Source organism: Pararge aegeria, chromosome 6, assembly GCF_905163445.1.
Source record: "Pararge aegeria chromosome 6, ilParAegt1.1, whole genome shotgun sequence".
In the NCBI taxonomy this organism is placed as follows: domain Eukaryota; kingdom Metazoa; phylum Arthropoda; class Insecta; order Lepidoptera; family Nymphalidae; genus Pararge; species Pararge aegeria.
In genome coordinates, this window is record NC_053185.1 from 11451127 (window position 1) to 11477070 (window position 25944).

The 25944-nt window shown below is 36.0% G+C and overlaps 1 protein-coding gene across 10 annotated transcripts in view; it reads left to right on the forward strand.

The window, feature by feature from the left end:
- The first annotated feature begins 1452 nt into the window (after nucleotides 1-1452).
- The window catches only part of LOC120624231 (receptor-type guanylate cyclase Gyc76C-like), a 35329-nt gene continuing 10837 nt past the window's right edge, over nucleotides 1453-25944 (forward strand). For 2 of the 10 annotated variants that reach the window (XM_039890659.1, XM_039890666.1), the window contains exons 1-18: nucleotides 1453-2129; nucleotides 12333-12540; nucleotides 12995-13192; nucleotides 14027-14092; nucleotides 14568-14808; nucleotides 15339-15485; nucleotides 15769-15974; nucleotides 16583-16766; nucleotides 17685-17839; nucleotides 19093-19383; nucleotides 20114-20233; nucleotides 20391-20531; nucleotides 21314-21385; nucleotides 21766-21855; nucleotides 22133-22208; nucleotides 23106-23261; nucleotides 24006-24204; nucleotides 25368-25508. In XM_039890659.1, the coding sequence (XP_039746593.1) occupies nucleotides 12361-12540; nucleotides 12995-13192; nucleotides 14027-14092; nucleotides 14568-14808; nucleotides 15339-15485; nucleotides 15769-15974; nucleotides 16583-16766; nucleotides 17685-17839; nucleotides 19093-19383; nucleotides 20114-20233; nucleotides 20391-20531; nucleotides 21314-21385; nucleotides 21766-21855; nucleotides 22133-22208; nucleotides 23106-23261; nucleotides 24006-24204; nucleotides 25368-25508 (2663 nt within the window). In that variant the 5' untranslated portion in view covers nucleotides 1453-2129; nucleotides 12333-12360. The remainder of the gene's footprint in view (nucleotides 2130-12332; nucleotides 12541-12994; nucleotides 13193-14026; nucleotides 14093-14567; nucleotides 14809-15338; nucleotides 15486-15768; nucleotides 15975-16582; nucleotides 16767-17684; nucleotides 17840-19092; nucleotides 19384-20113; nucleotides 20234-20390; nucleotides 20532-21313; nucleotides 21386-21765; nucleotides 21856-22132; nucleotides 22209-23105; nucleotides 23262-24005; nucleotides 24205-25367; nucleotides 25509-25944) is intronic. The other 8 variants (XM_039890656.1, XM_039890661.1, XM_039890660.1 and 5 more) reach the window with 8 other exon arrangements.

A 25944-nucleotide genomic window follows, 5' to 3' on the forward strand; every position in this document is an offset into this window, starting at 1 on the left:
CTTCGGATTCGAACCCCGGCGACCGAATTTTCTGTGGTCCTGCCTGTTGTGATGCACTTAGGTTGAGGCAGTAGCCTAGTAGGTAAGTATACCTACTTACCATGCCAACAAATATGTACCACCAAGCAATTAAGCGTTTCGGTACAATATCGCGTAGAAACAGGGTTATGGTATTAACTGCCATACTCCTAACAGGCTAGCCTGCTATCATCTTAGGCTGCATCTTCACTTAACACGGGTTAAGATTGTAGTGAAGGTCTAAGTTTTAGCTCCAGCTCCAGCACGTTTAAACGTTAAACTAGCAAACAATAAGCAATTAAATATCACTTGCTTTAACAGTGAAGGAAAACATTGTGAGAAAATCTGCCTGCCTGAGAGTTCCCCACATAGACTTAAAAGGCATTTCAAGTCTACCAATCCGCAATTGCGATTGACTAATAATGGCCTAAAAGCTTTTGAAGGAGACCCATATCCCGAAGTGGGCTGGCCATGGGTTGTAATGGAGATGGCGATAATGATTCAGGTTTCATAAGGATGAAGTTATGAAAAGCAAATCGAAGAAATACATTAATAAACCTAACTGGACCACTCTTAAATCCAGTTAAAATCTTACCAAGCATCTTACGTACCGTCAATATACCTACCGACGTACACTATGCAAAAAAGATAATGTTAAGTTTTTTCCTAACTAATTTTTAGTTCACCTGATCCAAAAATTCTGCATTTTTTACCCTGCTCCTACAGAGGAATTTTTCCACACTAAATTTACATCAGAGAAATAATTTTTAGATTCGGTATTTTTAGATATTCCGAAATTAATCCTTACAGTTTTCTGTAATTAAACAACAAAAGGGACCTAACATTTTTAGATTTTATTCGACAAACCTTATCGACTGCCACCCATCACTAGCACCATCGTACCTTGTGACAACCTACATATAATTTACTCCATGTATTATTTCTAGAGCAACATATTGAACCAATGGTTTATGCTGTAGTTTTTCACGCTCTGACATTAAAAAGTGACAAAACACTGCCCAGTGGGGCTTAATATTAACCTTTATGAAAAAATTTAGAGGAACGATTATGTTTGGCTAATCCAGAACAATCTGATGATAAACTTAGTTTATTACTCAGAATACAGATTGCTCTGTATTTTGTAGTTTATTACAAGAGAACCTGACAAAAAATTCTTAATATCCAGTGGTTTTAACATATAATGAATATACATGCACTACGTATCTTCGATCGATGGGGATTGGTTGTATTGTAGTAGGCCTACGTTGTAAGATTATTTACCGAAAAGCAAGCAAGATTTGAGAACTGCCATCTACAACTTCTGCAAATGTGTCATGTTGAGAATGATCGTTGTCTGTCAATATGACAGTTTTGTGTGTCTTTATATCTGATAATATCTGAGCGTTATTAAATGTCAAAAAAGATATGGCATAACCCCGCCGAATAGTAGCAATATTATTTTTGCGTTGCTTTTCATTGCTCACGTTTCTCGTTGAATGTAAATGCAAGTACAAGTGCGCTGTGCTGTTTTTCCTTTTTGTTTGTAGTGATTCTCTTGAATACGTAATTCTAGAGTTTAAAGATTGTACTTTCAACTTTCTCGTGCTAAAGTGAGCTAATTTCCATAGCTAACATCTACCTTTAACATAACGTCAATTACCTACTTGGTATTTGCTAAGCTAATGTTCACAGGTTTGAAAGTGTAGCTATTTCAAATCACTGGATTAGTCGAGATATAATGTTGATTTTGCATTAATCTATGATTTATATGTTGGGTAGATATAGTTAGTAATGGAGTAGTTCTCTCCTAGTGCAGTAGAATCATAGTGGATACTGGATAATCCTGATTCGCAATCCACTTGTCATCGCAGTGTTGCTTTATGTTTTAACACATTCACAGTGTTTTATCGTTTGGTGTATTTTTAGAACGCGACTCGTATTGAGTGTGATGTCTTTGTAAACACTAAATGACTGTAAATACTTGTGCTGTTTATTATGATTTTAAATTGATGAGTGCATATTTTTTTGCTAAAAAGTTTTACTAATGTGATGAATGTAACTTATCTCTTATGAAGTGCAAAGTTTTCAAAAACAATAACTTCATATTTATGGTAAGTGGTTTTTTTTAAGTTAGTATCAAAGCAGTTAGTATGAAGTAATAATATTGAAGTAATTTTAAAAATAATATGATAATTATGTGCTTTTTGATTTTGGTTTGATTTATACTCTTTTACTTCACTTCCCACATGTAACCAGCTTCACTTGTTGTACATAATGGTTTATAATGTACTTTTTATGATACTTGATAAAATTATTTACAAAAATCTTATTTTGGAAGAGGTTGATATAATATTATCAGTCTTTTGCCAGTGTATCATAATCACTGCCTATTTGCCTAAATAATAATAACCAAATAGATAGAATAATAACTAAATAAAAATAGAATAATTACTAAATAGCTAGATGGATTAAAAAAAAATTTAATTAAGTTTTTTTTTTAATTTACTACAGGTTAGCCCTTGACTCAAATCACCTGGTGGTAAGTGATGATGCAGTCTAAAATGTTAGCGGGCTAACCCGTTAGGGAGTATGGTAGTCATACCCCCTGACTTGTTTCTATACAACATAGCGGAACATCCGTAGGGTGGTAACTTTTCATTGCAAAAGCCTCCCACCAAACCAAAACCTCTGTTTTCCAAACAAGCAGCCGCTCCGGTGTTATTGGCAACACCAACAGCTGTATTATTTTGAAATCAATTAAAGTATTACAAGTACAACTAAGTTTAAAAACTCCAGTTTAAAAAAATATTAAAACTAAAAAGTAAGAAGTAAGAAGGTAAATAAAAAGTATTTACTTAAATTCAAAATCTATGACAATTTTTAACCAAAAACCAAATCTATAAAAAATTGCGGTACATAGATGGGTCATAGGGGTGATTCTGAAATCCACAATATCCAAGATCTAATTTTTTTAAACGTTAATTTATCGGCCACCTTGTAAATTGCTATGATATATATATTACATATACATATTACAATATAAAATTAGGTTGCGACTTTTAGTTAACGTGAATGAAAGCACGTTGAAATTATTGTTGAATACTCAGCAATTAATAATGCGCAGGCGCCTAATAGGTTGAACTTGAAGAACCACCTAAAACGCGATCATTGAGCGGCGCGCCGTGTGAATTCACATAGGGTTTTCGTCATAAACTACCTACATTGAATCACTTATTTTCGGTACCATTTTTCTTACTGGGACGCCGGCAAGAAACTCAACTAATTATTTTTAGTAAAAAGCTGAGAAACTAATAAATCATTATATTAATATGTTACTTTAATCATATTATTTAATATGTTACTTCTATAAGCTAACTGTGATCCTAACTAATGAAGAAAACGTGTTTTTGTGTTTTCCGTTTTTTTATTTTGTATTATATACTTCGATGTTAGCAGCCAATACTTGTTGTAATGCGTTGACCTCAATAAAAGCACTAAAAAAAAAATAATTGTTAATCAATAAATCAGTTCTAAAGTTTTTTATGGTAGGTAATTATAGTGTTAGGGTTGTCACTTTCTACTATAAACTAATTTTCAATAAAATCGACCGCTTAGGGCTTTTCTCTATAATTCCAAAAGCAGCCAAGCATCTTAATAAGTGACTGATAATTTACGTATAAGATACATACAATTTATATCTGGAGCACCTTTCTCTTATTTAACGTTATAAGGAAAGGAATCAAAGCTGTCTCAATTTTGTTAATACATTTTCCAAGCAGACCAAACAAAACCGAGAGCACACTGATATCTTAAAATAAAATGTATTGTCGTATTTAGTTAAGATTAGATTTTTGAAGATATTAAGTTTTTTATGGTTTTTTTGAAACCGTTGTAAAGAAATTTAAAAAATTGTATTGAGATTGGTACATAATTGATACACAGGGGCGCACCTCCTCTTTTTGTACATATGTATATGCTCTATCGAATAAAAATAGGATGTCCGCTTTTTTGCAAAAAAATCACACAGTTTAACGTCGGCATTTGTTTCGTATTTTAAATCACGGGAACTCTTTGTTTTACGGCCTTAGAATGTATCCTAGTTCCCGTCTTTAGGACTCTAGGCAGTCTCTACGCGTGGTTGCTTGGTTTAACTGCTAAGGCGTGCAAAGATAATTGTTATAATACCGTGGGTACTATTCCGGAATAAAAAGGCCTAAATATTGTCTCACCAATCCGATGCGTGCAATAATCATAATAACGGTTTTTGTATCGGGACGGCAGATCAGAATACAGTTGTCAACACCACTTCTTTTACCGCGGGAGTCGTACGTGGCAAGAAATAAAATAAATATAAGACATGGGGTAGCAGCTTCCTCTGTGTTTATATAACTACCATATGTTATAGGATAATAATGATGGGTACAAAAAAGACTTATAATCAATCATCCCATGTACAGGTTGGTGAAAGAAAGGAAGATTTTTAAGAAACAAATGCCCGCTGATAAGTCGCTATGGCAATAGCTGGTGATAATATGTATTAGCAAATGTAATAACTTTAGTGATAGTATGCCGGCGGCGGGGCGGCTCAGTGGTCGATTTTTATTATCTAGTTAGGAGGGTGTGGTTGGGAGTGGCAAGCCAAACATCGACTCGCCAAGATCGATAGCACTACGGACTATTCCGCTTGTGACACGTTTCAAACAACCAAATCTGCAACTGAAAATTTCGACCTATTTGGTACTGTTCTGTTAGGACGACACGCACTTCCTACACGCGTAAAAGCACTGGCTACCCAAATAAACCGTTGTTAGAGGTGGATTTTTAGTGTTCGGATCACAAACGGTTCTTGTCACACTGATCCATTTGTTTTCTGTCTAAATAATAATTAAATAGTTCAAACAAACTAAAAAACACGCTTGGTATAAAAAACTAAACTAATTTCTTTATTTTAGTTTATTCATAATAGCTATTTTTTTTAGTTTTTCTTGATCTATTTTTTTTATTAGAGCAAAATTAATCGGTAACCCATCCACCATTAAAGAGATAAAATATATTTTTTTTATTCAGTGTGCCCGTCTCTCGAAATGCAAGTTCTAATTATTATTTAAAACAGGCCATTAAAAAGTAATAGCTAACGCCCTCTACCATCTAGTAGCTTAATGTTTTCTTTGGAATTTGTTAGGTACGCGAACGCCATAGGTTTTTTACATTTGGGTCTAGATGGCGCTGTAGTAATTAGTAAAAAATCTTATTTTTTATAGTGAAAATTGGAATAATCTTTTCAGATTAGTGTATTGTCATCGGTCCTCGATATGTCTACAAAGTTTGAAAGAAATCTGACCGTTTAAAGTGGGTCAAAATCGCGCCCAAAGAAGTCGGTTACAAACAAACATACAAGTGAAGCTAATATAAAGCGTGTAAAACGAAAAGCAAACAGCTCGTCCGGGGAAATATTACATGCTTATTTCTGCCGCCTGTCAGCATGTTTGCATTCTCTTTGTGGTTGAAATACGTGGTTTGTGCTGTAATTTTAGCCACATGAAGCTTAACACCTAAGCCTTAGCTTGGTGGATATGGGGGGCCTTTTTAAGGACCTTTTCCTTACATGCCCTGCGAACTGTTGCTCGGTGTACGATGGTTTTTTTCGCTTGGTTTGATTCGCTCGGTCCGTCAATTATCTATTACTATAAAATAAAGAGATCCAGGAAAGTTTAATTTTCTACTAAAAAGATACTGGAAAGGCATTCAAACATATCGTCGTTACGAAATTCCTGAATCTGAATATCGATATTTTTTTACCCCCCGACGCAAAAACGACGGGGTGTTATAAGTTTGACGTATGTGTGGTGTGTGTGTTTGTCAGTATGTTTGCCTGTCTGTCTGTGGCAGCTCCCGAACGGACGAACCGATTTTGTTTTTGTTTGATTAGAATCGGTTCAAGGATGCCGCCGCCACAAAATGTCAGTTTACAGAATTTTTCATAACTCCCTCAATATTATATATTTTCTTGACATCAAATGAAAGGGTTTGACTAGCAGAATAATTTGCAATATATAATATACTCAAAGTTTTTTCATACTTCAATTGTTGAAAGCTTCATACTTCACTTGTTAAAAGGTTATGTCAACTGTTTAATATTGTTTTACATGCCCAAATGACGATCGTTAAAAACACGTTCTTTCAGCGGCCAAATTATAATATATATATTAAAACGTGAAGCAAAAAATTATTGCGCGGACGGAGGAGATTGAAACTACCCACACTTATAGTTTATATATAGAGAAGGGAGTGCAAAATGCTCATATTTTTTTTAAATTATTCATTCAACATTCATTAATGCAATTACCATGTAACACATACACGCATATATACCCTTTTTAAATCATTTCACAAGCGTTACCATTGATTTAATATTGTACTACATGTATTTATAAGTTCATTGTACCCTACCATATATTTGACAAATACACGCATATAAAACCGTTTAAAAAAAATGGATTGATTTGTTGAAGAAATTGGATGGATTGGCTGAAAAACAGGCTAATTGAAAGATTTCGAATTTGTGCTTAAAGAAGTGTATATATACCTATATATATAGTCTTTGACAATATAACATTAATAATGTTCTAACTTTTCATTGTAAATCTATATCGTACAATTATTCTATATTGTTCTTTGTAGAGGCCGGCGGCGTAAACCTGAAACAAAAATTTCTTCATCTTATCTTGAGTAAAGAATAATGAATTACCATCGAAATGAAGATAGTAATTAAAAATGTATGTGCTATTCTTAGAACATTTATTTGTTTAAATTCTTTAAATAGATAGGAAGTGCTTGTAAGGTCAGGAACTTCATGACACAATTATAATGTGTTAACACTATTATTATTATCATCGGATAGATGGCATCGTATTACCCGAACTTCACAATTTATCGGGTAGCTTAGAAATGGTTTTAATTATGTATATCTACATGTAATTTTAATTTAGGTACAGTGATTTGATCGCTACGCGATTTCACAAGTCGTGGTAGCCTAGTGGAAGGAAAAACTCCGGTCTGTCTGTCTGTCGTTTTTGGACACAGTTCGCATGCAATTAAATACCACTTGTTTACTGATGAAGGACCGCAAGTCAGCATTTGGCCAGCGTGGTGGACTACGACCTCTAATAATATCATTCTGAGAGGAGACCCTTAAGTCGACCAGCAATGGAATGATAATCGTGATTATAACGAGAGTTGCTTGCTGATTTTCGTGATCTTTTTTTTATCCGGCGCGGCGCGGAAAAACGTTCTTAAAATATTTTATAAATTTTGGGTTTTAAGAATTTTAACAACTGGTTTAGTTTAGCTCTAATTTGATTCAACTGTTTTAATTGAAAACTGTTTTAACACAGTGTGACTTAAACTCACTATAGGAGTCTATGTTTTGATTATGATGATGATGATGATAGCAGTAGTTTTTTTTTCATAATATTATAGCAACCCACACATTAAAAGAAAAATGCATATACCAATGTTTATGTAAGTAGGGAGAGAGGGGTTAAAAGCTTTGCTTACTTTCGCTGACAAGGGGAAGGGAGGAGCAAATAATTGTAATAAATCTGCTTACGTAATATTTGAATGCCCCCATATTTATGAGCGTTTGCACTACAATAAACAATAAACATTCCATAAGTACTACATCTTCAACATTTTTAAGACCGAGCAAGAAACACCTTCAAGAACCATAACACCTTGTTCGTAAAACTAGTTGGTAGGTATTTCGAAGTGAAACCATCCGCCGGTAATAACCAAGACGTTTTAAAAAAGACTAATTTCCATCAAGTTCCCTGGTTCCCTGCAAAGGATATGTACAAAATTCTACTAGCGGTTGAATTCTACCTCTGATTCAATCTGCAGTCTGCGTATACTTCGAGTTCTATTAATAACTTAGTAAATATGTAACCAAAGTCGAGGTTACAAATATTCAACATGAATAACGCATATAATATTAGTGTGACGCGACGTAATTGTAAAGTTTTTTAAACAGAATATATCTAAGGTACTCAAATGCCAATGCTAATTTGCTTCGATAAAATTAGGTTCGATTTTAAGGTTGGTCCTATACACCGAAAATTTAACTGATAGTTTTCACACAAGGAATTCTCAGCCCTGAGTTTGGAAAGTGGCAAGTGGAATATTTATGTCACTGGCCACCCCCGTAACCTCGGCCTCTATTATTGTCACTATTATGTGTTCATAATCTTAAAAGCCTACAAACCCACATTAGAGCAGCTCAGCAGCGTGGTGGGAGCAGGTTGAGTATGACGAGAAACATACAAAATCCTCAATAACTCTGGAAGATTTACACTTTCCAACTGTTGAAATACTCTATAGGTTCGTATTTCTATTGTATAAACTAACTTACTTAAGTGGCATAGTTGGACGGAATATTTTATAGAAAAATAAAACGTACGGTTTAAAAAGAAAAAAAATCTTTTGAAATGGAGGCATGTTATATTTCACTTAACAACTTAGATGCCCCCGTTTAGTCTCGATTGCAACGTAACCTAGTCTATAACTATGAACATACCAAGTGGTTAGTGGTTGGAAGTACAAACCAACTCGCATTATCTAGTTATATCTCCTCATACTTAAATGGCCGAAAGAATTTGGTGTTAGTAAGGTCTATGATAATAAACAGTATAAAATAAAAGAAGACGTTTTTGGTGTTTACCATTATTGAAGCTGAACCCTGAGCTGAACCGAGCTAAAGGTAGCGAGAAGGTTTATTGACATGTAAAGTAATGCGCATGATTGTTTAAATACGAGTAATATACCTGCACTTAGGTAATGAAATGGAGAGGGATTAGAACTAGATTATAGCGAAATTTTGTACGCAGTTTCATAAAAATAACGTGACATAACATAACTTTGCAATCATTAGATTATAGAAGATGTAGTATCCCACGCTTACTTTGATGCACAGTGCACGTGTACTGATTTGTAAATATTTTCAATCCCGCAAAAATATTAATCTCGCGACTGCCACATTACCTTTCAAGTGTAAAAATAGCTTAACAGCGTTATCGTTTACGTTATCTCAAGGCAAGATCAGTGTCGCGGCAGCTGGACCATGTTGCAGTTAGAGTATGAGTCTGCTGTCAGCATTATGTCGTTGGCTGTAATTCGTTTGATCTTAACTAATGACCTATCTATCTTCTAAGTTTTATTCATTATAGTAAATCCAATCCTCTACGAAAGTAGACGATGGGTTGACTTGAAATTTTTGAACAACATTCGATTTTACATACAACTGTTTTTTTTCTAATTCTTTCGTTATTCACCCTAGTCAAAACCCAAGTCTTACTGCAATCTCACCTGATGGTAAGTTATGATCAAGACTAAGATGGTAGCCGGCTTACCTGTACGGCTGTACCTATCTGGCCGCTCACCCTTTTTTACCGGCTTTGACCCCCGGGGCGTTGGCAACTTATTGTAACACATGTTGCCATGCTTACCAGCCAGGCACATGAGGTCGGGGGACCATTTCTCCCGGGATGTGCCTTTTGGGCTTTTCACAAGGGAGTGGACCGGTGTAGTCCTAGGAGATTCCGGGGTTTCTCAATTTGTGCTGAGGGGGGACACCGAGGGGGTTTAGTGGGTAAGAATACCCCATTCTCCCAAGCTTTTCCCGCAGGATGCTGGGTTCCTCGCCAGGAGATTTCCCGCCCGTAATAGAAAAAAAGAAAGGGGTATGGCTTTATTGTAAACCCATACACGGAATCTGTTTATATGCATCGTACTGTAATGCTTGTAATAACGCTAAATCGCTCGGTGGCACGTCTTTTCTTCGTCAGCCAAGGCTGAGGACAGACAACAATAGTTTTATAATAATCTAACACCAGACTTCGTTTAAAGCGTTCCATATAATTGTTTATAGTTGAATATTTCGAGTCATATCCTTTAATGTGGTCCAGCAGAAAATTTAATTTCTAAATAAATAAGTAACATGTAGATGTGTCGTGTTAATATATTTCATACATAGAAACTGGTCTGTCCAGTCCCGTTTTGAGTGTTAGTGTGCCTAGTTAGTTGCGGTATAAAATCTGGAGGGAGATGCTACGCACTTGCTTTCGAATATTATGTGGAGAAGCAATACATTTTGTTATATCGTCAAAATGTTTCATCATCATATCAACCTATTACCGTCCCACAACCAGGGCACGGGTCCCACAATGATAAGGGGTTAGGGTCGCCGGTCCACCACAGATTGGTGGACGCCACACACCTTTGAGAACATTATGTTGAACTCTCAGCAATGCAGGTTTCCTCGAGATGTTTTCCTTCACCGTTGAAGCAAGTGATATTTTAATTACCTACTAGAAATGTATATAGCTTCGAAAAGTTAGAGGTGCTTGCTGAGATTCGAACTCGGCCCCTATAAAGTGAAGTCGAAATCTTTCCAAATGCGCCTTCTAAATCAAAATGTTAACTTTCATGAAATGGCAAATCTGTCAGCATCATTATTATATCAATCGATAGGACTTTATTGTTGGACATACAACAACGGAGCGAGTTCCAAATTCCCTGCGATTCGTAGGTATGTTGTCTGTCCACCCAGTTGGGAGTAGGTATACCAGCTCAGCGTTCGGTACTTGAGTAATGAGGGTGCGCTCGACGTAATATAGAAAGAAAGCTAGTGTTTTTCTCGGGGACCAAAATCAACCATTAGTCTTTGGAAGTTATATATATCGCGCTAATTTGCGATAACTGCTATATCACGATGTAGGGTCTTCCGTGTCCTTACGTTCATTTTTGAGTCGCTATATAGATTTGTTAACGTGGAGTCACCGCCACAGTTTATCGGTACAGGGTTTTAGCACATTGAGATTACGAGATTGAGCCCCGTTACCCAATTACAACTTTAGTTTAGCGACTCATTTCAAACTCAAGTCTCTATAAGGGATGTCCACCTTTTTGATTTGGTCAGGTAAACAATATTAAAAGATTCTGGTCTTCGAATCTTTTGTGACTATATCATAATTCGTGCATTTTCATGTAACCATATTTGCCGGAGTCATTTTGTCAAAACAGCGTCATGTCAATTGGTTTAATCGGCCGCCGGCTGCAAGGCAATTACTTAGTTGACAGCAGGGAAGTAATTCCTATATTTGGGCGGATATCGCGTCAGGAATACTCTCTTTTATTGCGTTGTACACAATATTATGTTTTCTTACATTAAACAGTCCTCAAACAATGACTATGCAAATGAAAGCGGTGAAAGCCCAGTGGGTAGGACTTCGACTTCACTTTCGGGGGTCGAGTTTCAATCCCAGCACGCACCTCTAACTTTCTAATTTATGTGCTATTTAAGCAATTTAAATATTACTTGCTTGAAGCAAGGTGAAGGAAAGGAAAACATCGTGAGGAAACATGCATATCTGAGACACAAATGTTCTGAAAGATGGGTGGAGTCCACCAATCTGCACTATGCCAGCGTGGTGGACTACGGCCTTTACCCCTTCTCATTGTGGGAGGAGACCCGTGCCTTGTACTGGGCCGGTAATGAGTTTATATCACGATGATGATTTCAATAACAAGGCGTTAATTTTAGTACATACGTCTTATGATATTTGAAACTTGTCGTAGATAACGCTTTCCTTACGTCAGGTTGATTGCAGGTTTTTTTTATGGGAGAACCCAGGACCTCCTTATTTGTAGTCGAACCTGCTAACCATTAGACTATCGGGGTAGTAAGCAGCCACACAGGGCATATCTATTATCGCCACCTCACCCTTCCAGTCGCCTAGAAATTTGTTTTTAAAATTAAAACAAAAACTCTTCTTATTTAATCTATTTTGTAGTAAAAACTATACCCTTAATATTATTTACTTACCTACCTATACCTATATCTAACTGAGCCTATCGTCTTTTTTATTTGGCAATATTAAAAAAAATTCTAATAATTAATCCATAAATAACGTTTTAGTATGACTGGCCATGTATATGTATATGCCGGATTATTAACAAAGATAATTTTGTAGGATAGAGTCATCAAATTATTTTTATAGGCTAGCATGGGCAGGAGGACATATTCTCCATGGGGAAAGGACAGAATATTTATCTTATCCCACATTTCTATCCAAATAATAGACATGATTACCTGTGGTTGTGCTTTGACCAGTGGGGGAGTTATTTTTATACATTTTTGGTGAACATAATTAGGGGTTAAAAGTTTTGTCACCTGTCTATGCTAGCAGTGCTGAAAGTATTATTGATTGTTATATCATATTCTGGACAGAAAGTCTAATTAGTATATTTCGTTTGCCCAGGTGTCAGAGCCGCGGTGAAGGCGACGGCATGTGGCACGGCGCGCGGGTGATCTTACTCGCGGCGCTGGGCTTACTGGCCGGGCCTTCCGTCGCCGAACTCGACAAGAAATTCAACATTACCATCGGCTATCTACCTTCTATAAAGGGCGAGCTCCGAGATAGACAGGGCCTAGCCATCTCAGGCGCTCTGTCTATGGCCCTTGAGGATGTAGGTATTGGTTGTTGGACAATGCTGTACTGGTTAATTGATTAACTTAAACTGTGTGTTTGATGTCTCGCATGTTAGTCCTAGAGGATACGAAGTATCATTTCGTCAAGATTGATTTAGCTGTTGGGCTAGTCAAGGTGACAATAGTTATTTCTTTTTTTTTAATCCAGTGATAAGGTACCTGTGTGATTTTACACGTCCACTTTTATACTAAGCTGCTCTCCGCGTGACCCGCGGTGTTACTAGTACAATTAACATTTCGAGGAAGTATGCTGACAAAATCTATATTTTGTCAGCAAATATCCATTGCTCATAGACGTGAAATTCAGTTTTTCTCAAATCCCGCGATAACTATTTTTTTTTTCTTTAAATAGTTTTATTGCACGGTACAATTTATCCACATTCCAAATTTCGGCTTTATAATATTAGTGTTATTACTTGGGATTTTTTTCAGGTGAATAATAGCACAAAACTCTTGCCCGATGTAAAGTTATTGCTTAAGTGGAATGACACGCGGTGTGATACGGTGACTGCGACAAGGATGCTCACTGACATGACCTGCTCCGGCGTCGTTGCCTTCTTCGGCCCGGAGGGGCGCTGTCACACCGAGGCTATCGTTGCCATGTCCAGGAACCTGCCAATGATCTCATACGTAAGTTCGTATTATAATCCTTGACCAGTTAATCTTTCCAATGTCTACACTAAACTATTTATAAAAAAAAAATAACAAAAGAATACGAAGAGGGTAATTTAATGGTTTGACCTTAATCAACGGTCAATCATTAAATTGCGGGTGTTTATAGCAGCAATTCTAATATAAATATTATTTTCTTGGGCGAAATTTTGACTAGTTCGTAGCAGTGGTTGTTCTACACATCATCATCATCATCATCATATCAACCCATTACCGGCCCACTACAGAGCACGGATCTCCTCCTACATTAAGAAGGGGTTAATGTAGGGGGATTTCTGGCCAAAGTTGAAGTTTTAATGACCCTAAGAAATTCAGTTGAATTTTTTAGGGTATTATTAAGGCTTGGCCAAACGTTAACTTGAATTACTTGGCTAAATGTGAAGCTTGAATTTATATTAAATGCAGGATGACTCGGGCCCTGTGCGTCGTCGCTTCTAATTCGGTCTTGCGCATTAGTAACAGTTTCAATTTCGGCTCTTTGTAGAAATTGTCGGTGTTGTTTTTTTTTACTTTATTGCACAATCTTAATACGACTTACAAATGGCGGGCGAAATGCCTAAGAAAGCATTTCCTACAAGCCAAACTTTGCGGCTGAAAAAAAACAGTGTACGTGTGGCAAAGAAACTTATTACATTAAAATTATGTTTTTCGGTTCAGAGAAACGAAGTTAAGGTGGGACTATACCGACACCGGCCACCGCTTCTCTACTCTACTCTAATAACAATTCTACGTACTTTCGCGCTTACGGATATGGATATAGCGCTAAACAATACGTTTTTACTTTTGTTTCAGAAATGTTCTGATTACCAAACCTCCATGTTATCAAACTTTGCGAGATTGGAGCCACCTGACACACAAGTGAGCAACTATTATACAAAGTGTAACCGAATTGCGAAATATTGTTGAACGGTGCATAATTATATTTCATAAGGAATCACCCTGTAAAGACATTTAATATTCCAAAAGAAGCGTATTTATTTTTCCATACAAAATAATTCAAAACATATTGAAATCCGAAACGCGCTAAGTACCTACGCTACGCGACTCATGCCTAATAAAGTGACTCTCGTCATTTATTTTATTTTAATTTTGCATGTGATGTTTTGGCTGTATCTGCATTCGGTTGCACAGATAAGTCTCAGAGACAGTAAATAATGTACCTCTAAAGCATGTAAAGTAATATTTCGGTTTTCATTTACACTTTGTATTTATATTTTACACATATAAAAACTCTTATAATGCAACGATAAATAAAAATACATGTATATTTTTTATAATTTTGTGAATACAAGCATACCGAAGCTGAATTTTTATATATTAATTCAAATTACAGGCAACGAAATCTGTAATAGCGCTTCTGAGGTACTACAGATGGACTAAGTTTTCAATAGTTTACGAGGAGTCTTGGGTGACGGTAGCACTGACGCTCGAAAACCACGCAAAGAAGAATAATTTAACGGTGAATCATCAGCGGCCAGTCATCGACGGGTTCAAGTGCTGCGAAGAGAAAATGACATGTTGTGCGCCTGGGTTCTGGTATCAATTTATACAGGAGACCAAAAATAGAACCAGAAGTAAGTTTATATTATTATTTTCTGCTGTAACTATAACAATTTAATACAAAATATTTTTTTATAATAACTCATTAAAAAGGAAATTGTGTGTTCAGAATTCAGAAGGCTGTGGTGAATTTGTCGTGCCTTTTTAACCTTACATTGCAAATGTGAGGTGGAAATGTGCAAATAAAAAAATGTATTAGTTTAATCAGTGCCTTGTTATTCAAATACGTCCGAATCAGTTTAAAATATTTTAGAAAAATTGTGTAATATGAAAAGAAAACCACAGCTAAGATGTTAATTTAGTTGCTGTATTTTGAGGCTCCTTTATTAATTTTTCTTATAATAATTGCGCCTAAATTTTTTTATTTATTTGAAGATATGTTCTTAAAAATGTGAATTGTGTGGTGAATTATTAATTAGTAAAGTAAAAATTTCCCATTGCTTGATAGCTAATATAGCTGGGTTGGTCTTGTTGGCGAATAACATTTTCGATCGAACGAAATATTATTGCGTTAAGAAATCATTGTATTTTTTCCTTTTTTCAGTATACGTCTTTTTGGGTTCAACTGCTGGCTTAATAGATATGATGACAGCCATGGAGTCGTTGCAATTGTTTGCAAAAGGGGAATATATGGTTATCTTCGTGGACATGATGACATATGCCCCTAAAGAATCACTGAAATATTTAATTAGTGAGTATAATTTTATAATAAAACAAAAGCGCTATGCTGCGATCCGTAGTTGACGCGGGTGAACCAGGTGACACCAGGGCACAGCTAGTAAGTAGTTATGTTTTTTTTTACCAAGCATAAATTATTTAATAATTTTTAAGTGCGGTTAAAAATAATAAACCTTAAATGTATCCTAATACTTCTGGTAGTATATATCCATCTCAATCTCTTGTAGACTGTTTTTCAGAAGTATCACTTCTGCACAGGATTTTTTTTTCTTGAATTTCTACCTTGTTTAAATTAGAAACGGAGGACCGCGGTACGACGCTGGTATGCCCGAAGACTAACTGGGAGATGCCGTTCAAGAAGCGCGCTCAGTCGCTGCTGGTGGTCGTGTCGTCGGAGCCAGAAGGCAGCTACGAGGTGTTCACGGGCCGCGTACGTGACTACAACAGCATGAAGCCGTTTGAGTTCCCGGTGCCCGCGCTCTTTGAAAAGAGCTTCAATAAGGTTTTATTTTTTTCCACTACACATTCACAGAATTTTAATATGTCAAAGTTTGTCTTATGCACTTTAATTTAAAAAAAAAAACTATATACAATGGTAGTAAGTAAGCCCATGACTGTAATCTCACCGTTGGTAAGCGATGATGCAGCCTAAAATGTTAGCGGGCTTACCTGTTAGTGGGGATAGAAGTTTTATAAAACATATACCTCAAAGGTTTCTATTCGAATAACTTAGTAATATTAGCGGAACGCTAAATAACTTAGTGTTGGTCGGTACGGTTGTAACAAGGCACGGCCGAAGAGAAAATGCCCTCGACGGAATCGAACCCGGGACCTCCAACTTAAAACCACAGCGCTCACAACTGTGCCAGCGAGGTCGGTCCTTGACTAATCGGTTGATATGGTACCCATTAGCGCGGAACCCTCAACGTTAAACTACCTTCACTCTCGGAATTAATATCATTAAAAATAATTGATAACGATTTAAATAAATCACTATTATAGTTTATTTAAAATAATATAGCATTTGAAGAAAATTGAAAACGTGTAATACGCATGTTGTTAGTGCTCTTAATAAATAAAAATACTACAATAATATATGTAAATTTTCAGTTTGTTTCAATCTATGCAGCGTATTTGTATGACTCTGTCAAACTGTATGCGACTGCACTACACAAGCTTATAGAAGAGGAGACGACCTACAAGAACGAAACTCTCGACTACAAGAAACTAATGAGCATCGCCTCTAATGGAACTCTAATTGTCTCGAAAATGATACATATTACTCCTTTTAAAAGTAAGTTAAATTCTTAATCAAATGTTTTTTTGGTATATCAAAACTGTGTGAACAAGCAAGTGGATCACCTGATGCTAAGTGATTACCGAAGCTCATGAACATCTGTAGTAACAGATGCTGTACTAATGCATTGTGGTTTTCAACAAATTTGTATTTTAACAACCCAAAATCACAGTTTTGAGGTAACACAGTGGAAAATAGAAAAAAAATCTTGTCTTAATAAGTAAACAACTTATTTATTAATATTTAATGTGAAGTATTTTATAAACATTAAAAAAGAACATATTGGAAAAAAAAACCGGAGGAGTCATAAAGACTGCCGACATAAGTGAAAATTCAAAACACTCGGTGACGTAAAATATGATACAGCACGGCTAGCATGGGCAGGAAACAATTATATCCCCGGGGAAATGATATAAATTTATCTTCTCCCACAGCTTTATCAACTCTCAGAGCACTGGCGCACTAGTGGAAATAATATATGTGTATTAATAAACGGGGGTAAACTTCTCCTATTCCATGTTCCAGTGATTTAGCAGGTGTGCACGTTAATTATATTCCTTGTCAGGGGATATAATCGGGGGGTATAATTTTTATCTCCCGCCCGTGCTAGCCCTGCAGTCAATGTATATGCATATATGACGCGTATACATTTAAACAGGCTGCTATACAACGAGTCGCTAGTCTTGCGTAATACGTCACGAGCGTGTGAATGTCATCAATGAGGGGAACCTATATGTTTTTCCTCCTACTAAAAATCTTTGAACGCGCCTAATGAAGTTATGAGATCAAGAAATATCTTCTTATTTCTTTAACTTGAGTTACTTGAGCTTTATCGATTATAAATTAATGTAGTTTGCTAAAAAATTCATAAGATTTGTTCCTACGACCTATTCAGCATGTGATGTTATGGATTAGGTGTGGCGGGGATGTCTATCCGTCTGGATGAGCGAGCCGACTCCGAGGGTAATTTCTCTGTGCTTGCTTTCAAGAACTACACCATTGAAGATATTAAGTGCAACGCTAGTATGGTCGCCGTTGGACACTTCCAACAGAGTGGCAAAGAATTTCCTGTAAGTTTGCATTAATTGTTTGTAATAATTTAAATAATGACGTTCGCGTACCAAATCAACTAACTCCGACTCGACTTAGGTTAAAAATATTGAATGTGAGCCTTGTTTTATCGACCTCCGAACGAGCGCGCTGCGTCATGGGTAACAACCCCAAACTTCTAGAGCACGGTTCCGAAGCTTAGTGCAGTCCTCCGCAACGGCTGCCGTACTGTGTAGAAACGGACTCCCTTTTTTTCTTTTTTTGACTCATGCTAGCCTAGACTCCGGTCAAATTGATCTGCATCTTCCTGCATTGAAATTGCGAGTGCTTTGATTTTATAAGATACTGAATGGTGTAAAGTTGTCTTCTAATAAACAATAAATGAAAACAAAAGTAGACTTTCATAATTGTTGGACCAGTAGTATACAACGAGTGGACCACACGTTGCTTTTTATACACACTAGTTTCACTGCGTTATACAACTCCCCGGATAAGTAATTGTTCCCAACAAAAACTTACATTCTATTATACGCTATGTAACGGCTTCCTGCCTGCAATATTACTTCGCTTGCTCGGCTTCTAAGGGTCATTACTTGGTGGTATATAGCCTCAAGTACAAACTTCCGCGATAATTGCGCTATCATATTATAAAAGAAAATAAAAAAACGCATACATTAGCGCATTCGAACAAAATTTTCAGCTATTATTATTATATTTAGTACAGATGATATAAAGCTTACAATTCTATGTTTAAATTTGGGTCGAGTTGATGTTCAGTCGATATTGTGTGGGCAGGACATAAAAGTTTCCGTAGATTTGCGAATTTGCACTAACAATTTCGCTAGGATCGACTACGATGAGTTTATTTTCACGCAAAATTCCAAATGATGGTTTTATATTATTATTTAGCTCTCCAATTAATTATACAAAAAAATCGCATGTTAAACCGGTCTAAAAGGGGTTTAAAAGGTACCTATTTGATTTTAGCATAACATGGTAACCACAAATCTTTGGTAATTTCACTTGCGGAGTTTGTTAGCTATGAGTGAATGAATGAATGAATATACTTGCAAACCACAAAAAGTACATAAAACAAAATGATAAAAAATCAGCGTATACCATTTGGCGGCCTTATCGCTTCATAGCGATCAGCATGGCATAGCACCAATGCAATGTATGCATTTTAAGTTAGTTGGCATTTAGGTAAAAACCTAAAAATTTTAACAATATACTTAGTTATTTTTGAATATAATTACTGGTTTTCTTATCCCAGGAGTATAAGTTGAATCCTCACGTCCCAATCGACTGGCCCGATGGGGTGAAACCAGAAGCGGAACCCTCGTGTGGTTTCCTCAATGAGAAATGTCCGAAAGACGACTCGCAGATAACTTCGCTCGTAGTGGCAGGCACATTAGCTGTGACATTGTTTTGCGCCCTCGTTGTGACCATTAGCATTTATAGGAAATGGAAAATAGAGCAGGAAATAGAAGGATTGCTATGGAAGATCGATCCTCAGGAAATTGCTGGATATTTGGGCAGTGGTCTTGTCTGGTCGCCTAGTAAGGTAAGGAGCATTTAAATATACTATTTATAAAGAAGTACAAGTTCAAAAGTTATAAAACAACGGCGTGAACCAACTTCCGCAGCGCCTCTTGGCGAACAATAATGTCATTATTATCTATACTAATATAAAAAAATGCAAGAAATGTGTCTTTTGGATTGTTTGTTACCTGTGTTCAGCTTAACCGGATCTGTTGAAATACGTATTTCTGGCATAGCTTCACTTATACGTTTTAATTGTGGATACAAAGCAGGCATGCATAAAGTAAATGAAATTTGAATTTTTCAAGATTTCAAAATACAATCTTTGTTATCTATGCAGGGCTTTAAAGTTTAACTGGTCGTGGTGGAATTTTGTATAGGGAAAGCTCGCATCCTGCAGTCGGTTAAGGGATACTTTTTATCCCGGAAAATCACAGAAATATAACCCGCAGCATTAAAGAATGGATAAAAAAAGGCGCTCGATATCGTGCAATCACTTTTGCACAATTTACGGGCGTGCTAATATTATACGAATGAGATTGCGATACATCGGCCGGCCGTTGCCAAACGGTTTGTATAAATTTATTCTTTAATTATGCGAGTTATATTAACATAGTCAGAAAAGAGACTAAATGGTCGAACTTATATCAACTATTTTTTTGAGTAGCCGATTTAAATGATATTTTAAAGTTTATTTCGTGGACCGATTTTCATGACCAACGAAGGTATATATTTTCATTTTCTATTTACAGTTAAGTTTAGCAAGTGGAATATCCTGTGAAAGCAAATGTTGCACTCAAATATTTACTACAACAGCTCAATATAGGGGGAATGTTGTAAGAATAAAAGAATTGAAGTTTTCGAAAAAAAAGGTGAGAGTTATTTATTTTCAAAGTCAGCTAGTTGGGCAGCAAAAAGGCAAAATTTCAAGTGCAGCTTTTAGAGAATTGGTTTATCAATCCCACGTTATATTAGAATGAGTTTAACGTGTGTGGATACATGTGAACTATTTCTGGTTGTGTCGTGCAGGATATCCCCCGGGAGGTGATGAAAGAAATGCGTCTACTACGTGAGTTGCGGCATGATAACCTCAACTCGTTCATCGGCGCCGTCGTTGAGCCATTGCGTGTGTTGCTCATCACCGACTACTGTGCCAAAGGAAGTTTGTATGTAAGTGCATCCATCTTATATTGTACTGATTATAAACTAATTTTTTTTTTTATACTTATATTTGCATCCGAGCAGATAGCCGACATGATGGGATGTCTAAAACCATCGCCAAAAAAACAGAGCGACACTCCGAAGGGCATATAAGTCATATGTCCTACTATATGCCGCCCTGTGTCCATGAACCTGAGGCGTAGGTGTTAAGCCTCATGTGTCGAGAATTACACCGGCAACCACGCCTTCAGACCAGAACTCAGCATTGCAACAATGCTGTCTGCGGCAGAAAAAGCATGGCGGTAGTACTTATTAGCTCTGTCAAAATAATTTACTACATCTACTAGTTTTCAATATATTTGAACGTAAATATATATTTACCGAAGCGATTAGTTAATTTAAGTTGGCCCTAGACATGAATACAAAAGTTATCGGTAGAACATTTTACTACATAAATTGTTCTATATCTTAAACTAAACGATTGATATAAGATAATGTTTGCACATTTCTTTTCCAAAAATAACTGTGCAAAGGCACTGTTATTTCTCTAAAACTATTTATGTTAGGAAAAAGTTGTAGTACAAATGTAGTTGTATGAATATTGTAATTTTTTTTTAAATAATGAAAGTTTGTTTGTTTGAACGCGCTTACTTCAGGAACTACTGATTAGCATTTATCAAATATTTACGTGCTGAAAAGTCCATTTATCGAGGAACGAGGTTTTCAGTAGAGAAACGTAGTCATAAATAATTTATGTAACCATTTATTTCATGTGCTTATTAATTTTTCAGGATATAATTGAAAATGAGGATATAAAGTTAGATCAAATGTTTATATCTTCGCTTGTACATGATCTCATTAAGGTAAGACATATGCACTTATTTTATGCTGCAATTTTACATTAGTAATCAGTTTATACTCTTTGTTCACTCTTAAGTAGGCTGCCTTACCTGGAACAAGTTTGCCAATTTCCAAGTCCACTTCAATTGATTTGTCACTTTTTTTAGTTTTATCTCAAATATTACACAATGTGTCTTTTGTAACAATTAGTTGATATTATAGAGTTACTTTCAAACACTTCTTTAGTTAAATTCGAAGCGTTAACTGCTTCTATACATATAGTAAGATCATATATTCGAGATCAGTTTATTTTATAACTATTTTATGTTTTCGTCTCGACTTAACTGCTTGTTTTTTATATTATTTATCTATACATACTTTTAAATATCTGTATGTATTTCAGGGTATGATTTTTATTCATACATCGCCATTAATTTATCACGGAAATCTCAAATCCTCGAATTGTGTGGTAACATCGCGGTGGATGCTTCAGGTAAATACAATATGTTGATCATAAAAATAAGAGCTTTTACTAAATTTAGGCTTCTTCTCGCTAAAACCTGCCATTCGAATTCGTGGTAGGGTGACTACAAACAAGTCACTTGACTTTTCAAAGTTGCTTATAATATTAGGCCTACTTGAAATAAATTTAATTTAATAATGTTATTTTGAGCATAAACTTAGTATATTTTCATCATTTCTCAACTCGAAATAAATTATGGTGAACCTTGCAGAAGTGAAATAAATGTTATTTTTTTTTATTATTGTAGGTTACCGATTTTGGTCTCCACGATTTAAGATGTTGTGCTGAAAATGATTTTATAGGGGAGCATCAATACTATAGAGGTGAGTACTGTTTACCTAGTTCTACTGAGTCATTGATGAAACTGATTTGAAAAATAATTTTGAACAGTGAATTAAGACATGATATTTTTTATATTGTGGATGTTTTTTTTTACAACTTAGTACAACTTAGCTTATTTTAGCAGATAAATTAAAGTGTTATTGTATTGTGTGCTATTATTTATATGTATATATTGAAATAAAACATCTCTTGTAAGAATTGTGTTATGTCGGTTACACTACTGGGTCGATATTACCAGGCAAGATAGGTAAGGTTTTCTGTTAAGAAATTATTAGAATCAGCCCGAGGTGGAAATTAAGCATTGTACACGAAACGAAACGAATTGTACGAAAATCACGTTAAGTCTGTTAGTCATTTGTTGGATACTGGTTATCATTATTCTTCTTCTTCTTATTCGCTCTAGTCTTGGCAGACAGGTCGTGTACGTCACTCACATGTTCTGCTTTGCTTGACAATCCGTTTCCATTCTTACCTGACGGCCATGTTTCTGGTACATTTCTGTTATGGTGCTTTAATCATTATTTAAAATTCTTACTAACTGAATATGAAGCAAAAATGTGTTTGTTTGTTTGTCCGTCTTTCACGCTACTTATAAGCAACCAATCGACGTGTATTTTTAGATAGAAAGGACGGAGAGTAACATAGGCTTTTCAACCCAGAAAAATAAACGGCTCTCGCGGGATTTGTTAGAAACCGCAAAAAAGACGACCAAAGAACGCGGGCAGCTAGTGTGATAATAATCGTATAGTGTGATAATAATATAAAGGCCATCAAAACTCAAACTGCGTTAAAGCAGCAAACTACTTTTCCTTTGATGGGATTAATTCGAAAAAAAATATGAGTTGTATGATAAAGTATTTATTTATATGTATTTCTAGGTTTACTATGGAAGTCACCTGAGCTCCTAAGGCATCTAGATGATCCCAACGGATTTGTTGGGGGAACGCAGAAAGGCGATATTTATGCGTTCGGTATCATACTCTACGAAATTATAGCCAGACGCGGACCTTTCGGTTTGGCCACTGAACCCAAAGGTAATTGTAAAAATCCAATAATAATATAGTATTGTTTAACCCGTTCCATGGGTTACTTAACCAAGTTGCAATGCCAAGTTTGCGATAAACCTATATTACTATTGTAAAGGGTGAAATTTTTTGTTTGTTTGTACCGAACAGGCTCTGAAATACACATACTTACAACAATTACAATAACGTAACCCAAAGTAGCAAAATGTTGCCCATAAAGTTAATTATTTGGCCCATAAAAGTTATGTGTATTATTTATAAAATACAAAAAAAAATCGCGAGGAAAAAGTAATAAGTATATAATTAGGTATAGTTAGCCGCAATAGCAGCTTTAAGAGGTAGCCATTATGACATTACGGTACGAGGTCGCGTAGAAATCGATTAGGGCTTAATATAACTGCCATATTCCTTAACATCCCGCTTCCATCTTAGATTGCATCATCACTTACCACCAGGTGAGATTGCAGTCAAGGGCAATATATATTATATAGTGGAATAAAAAAAAAATGGATAGAAGCAGGCGGTACTTTGCGGAAATCCATAATATATTATTAAAATTAAGCTTAATTACTCCGCGAACAGGAGGAGAATCTGTATGGTGTAATTTATAATTTCTTCAATCCTTATACTCCACACCAAACAGATATTCGGCAATTTTCCCTCTACGCACGTTTCGCTTCGAAACCGGAGCTCCTGCTGTTCGCGGAGTATAGCAAATTAAGCTTAGTTTTCATTTAAAAAAAATATCCCCAGACATAGTGGAGAGAGTTAAGCGCGGTGCTCGCGCGGGGGCCGAGAGTGAGGAACTCCTGCGGCCCGACATCCGCGCACTAGAGGGCGTGGTGGACGAGTACGCACTGAGTGTCATGCGTGATTGCTGGGCTGAGGACCCCGCGGTGCGGCCCGACTTCCCCACCATACGCAGCAGGCTAAAGAAGTTGAAGTCCGGCAAGTACGTGGCGATACTCTTATTCACCATTAATTCATGTTAATGCATGTTTCTACCTCATTGGTCTAGTGCAGGTATGACGAACCTTTTTGAATGTAGGTCAATGCCGCTTTTTTTTTTCGCCAGCGTAACCATTGTGATTTTATGTCTGAGACATACTTAAATCATTTATGCAATAATACATTTAATACCTCCTGAGAATGCTGCGTTAATGAAGCGAAAAATGGAGGATCTGTTTGAACACAACTTTCAATGCCACCACACTGATGTGGCTGCTTGGGCTCTATAAATCATTGAGTTCCGAAAAGTAACGTCTACTCCTTAGATGGGAGTTAATAGATAGTTCAATAGCTCCTTAGGCAGCTTAATATCAGTTATTTTAACCCAGTTATATCGTTTTGCAATCAATACGAGCCTAACGATTTTAATCGCTTGCCATGCGTGCCAACGGTTTGTCATACCTGGTCTAGTGCATAGCATGTTTGTGGTTCTGGGTTTGTTTTCCAGGTCGAGCCGATAAATTGTCAGATACTGAAATTTTCTGTTTAGGAATACTGAAAATTGAAATATGACCTTGAGCCCGGTTTTGGAAATTGACGCTTAAAGATTCCGGGATGATTCCACTCTACCCCCGTGCTTCGTAGAGCCAGTTAATCCGTCATTACCGATCGTCGTTATTATGTGGAAGTAATAGTTAGAGCTCACCTATAGCATTGTAGGGTAAACCCTCTTCTACAAGGGACGTGGCCAGTGACTAGCAGTTTGACACTTAATCACTTAAAAAGCTCTTTGACGCATTTGATGATACAGAGCGATTGCCTTCTGTATTTAAAATATAAAATATCTTAACGCTAAGCAAGTGCTGCTTTCCTTTCAAAATTATATTAATCTGGGACGATAACTAAAATTTTATTGCACTCGTAGGTAAGGTATTGGCAATTTATATTTTTACTTTATGAAAGGAAGAAAAAAATAAAAAACTTTTATATTTATTGCCTTCTGTATTTACAAAATCTTAACGCTAAACAAGTGTCACTGTGATCCTTTCAAAGTTATATTAATCTGGGACTATAACTAAAATTTATTGCACTTGTTAGGTCGTGGTAATTTATATTTTTACTTTATGAGAGGGGAAGAAATAAACTTTTATATTTTTACTATCATAGGTCAAGAAATATTATGGACCAAATGATGGATATGATGGAGAAATACGCTAATAATTTAGAAGAACTAGTCACCGAGAGAACTAGGCTGTTAATCGAAGAGAAACAGAAGACGGAAGATTTACTACATAGAATGCTACCGAAGTAAGTGATGTATCTCTAGTAAAATGTAATTATTTGTATGTAATGTTAGATATGTCCAAAAACAAAGTTATTAATGTTCCTTAATTTAACATTTCGATGTCGCTTCATTAACGTGTATGTTTTCAATGTATAACCCTCTTAATAGTTACATGCAAATACCATTTTCATATTCTACATTTCGGGATATTAACAATACATTGCCTGATGAATTTGTTATGATTATCGTAATTATTTGTCATGAAATATACAATGGTCGAAGGTCGTAAAGTTAGGTTTGCTCTATGGTTTAAGATTTTCGTATCGCTTTTTTAGTACTGAAAATGCTGAAAGCGTCAGGAGCATTAACACATGAGACAGGCCATAGTTTCGGCACGAAATAAATAGTAACAGCAGCTCGGCTCTATACGATCGATGAGCTTTAGGATGCAATTTTATT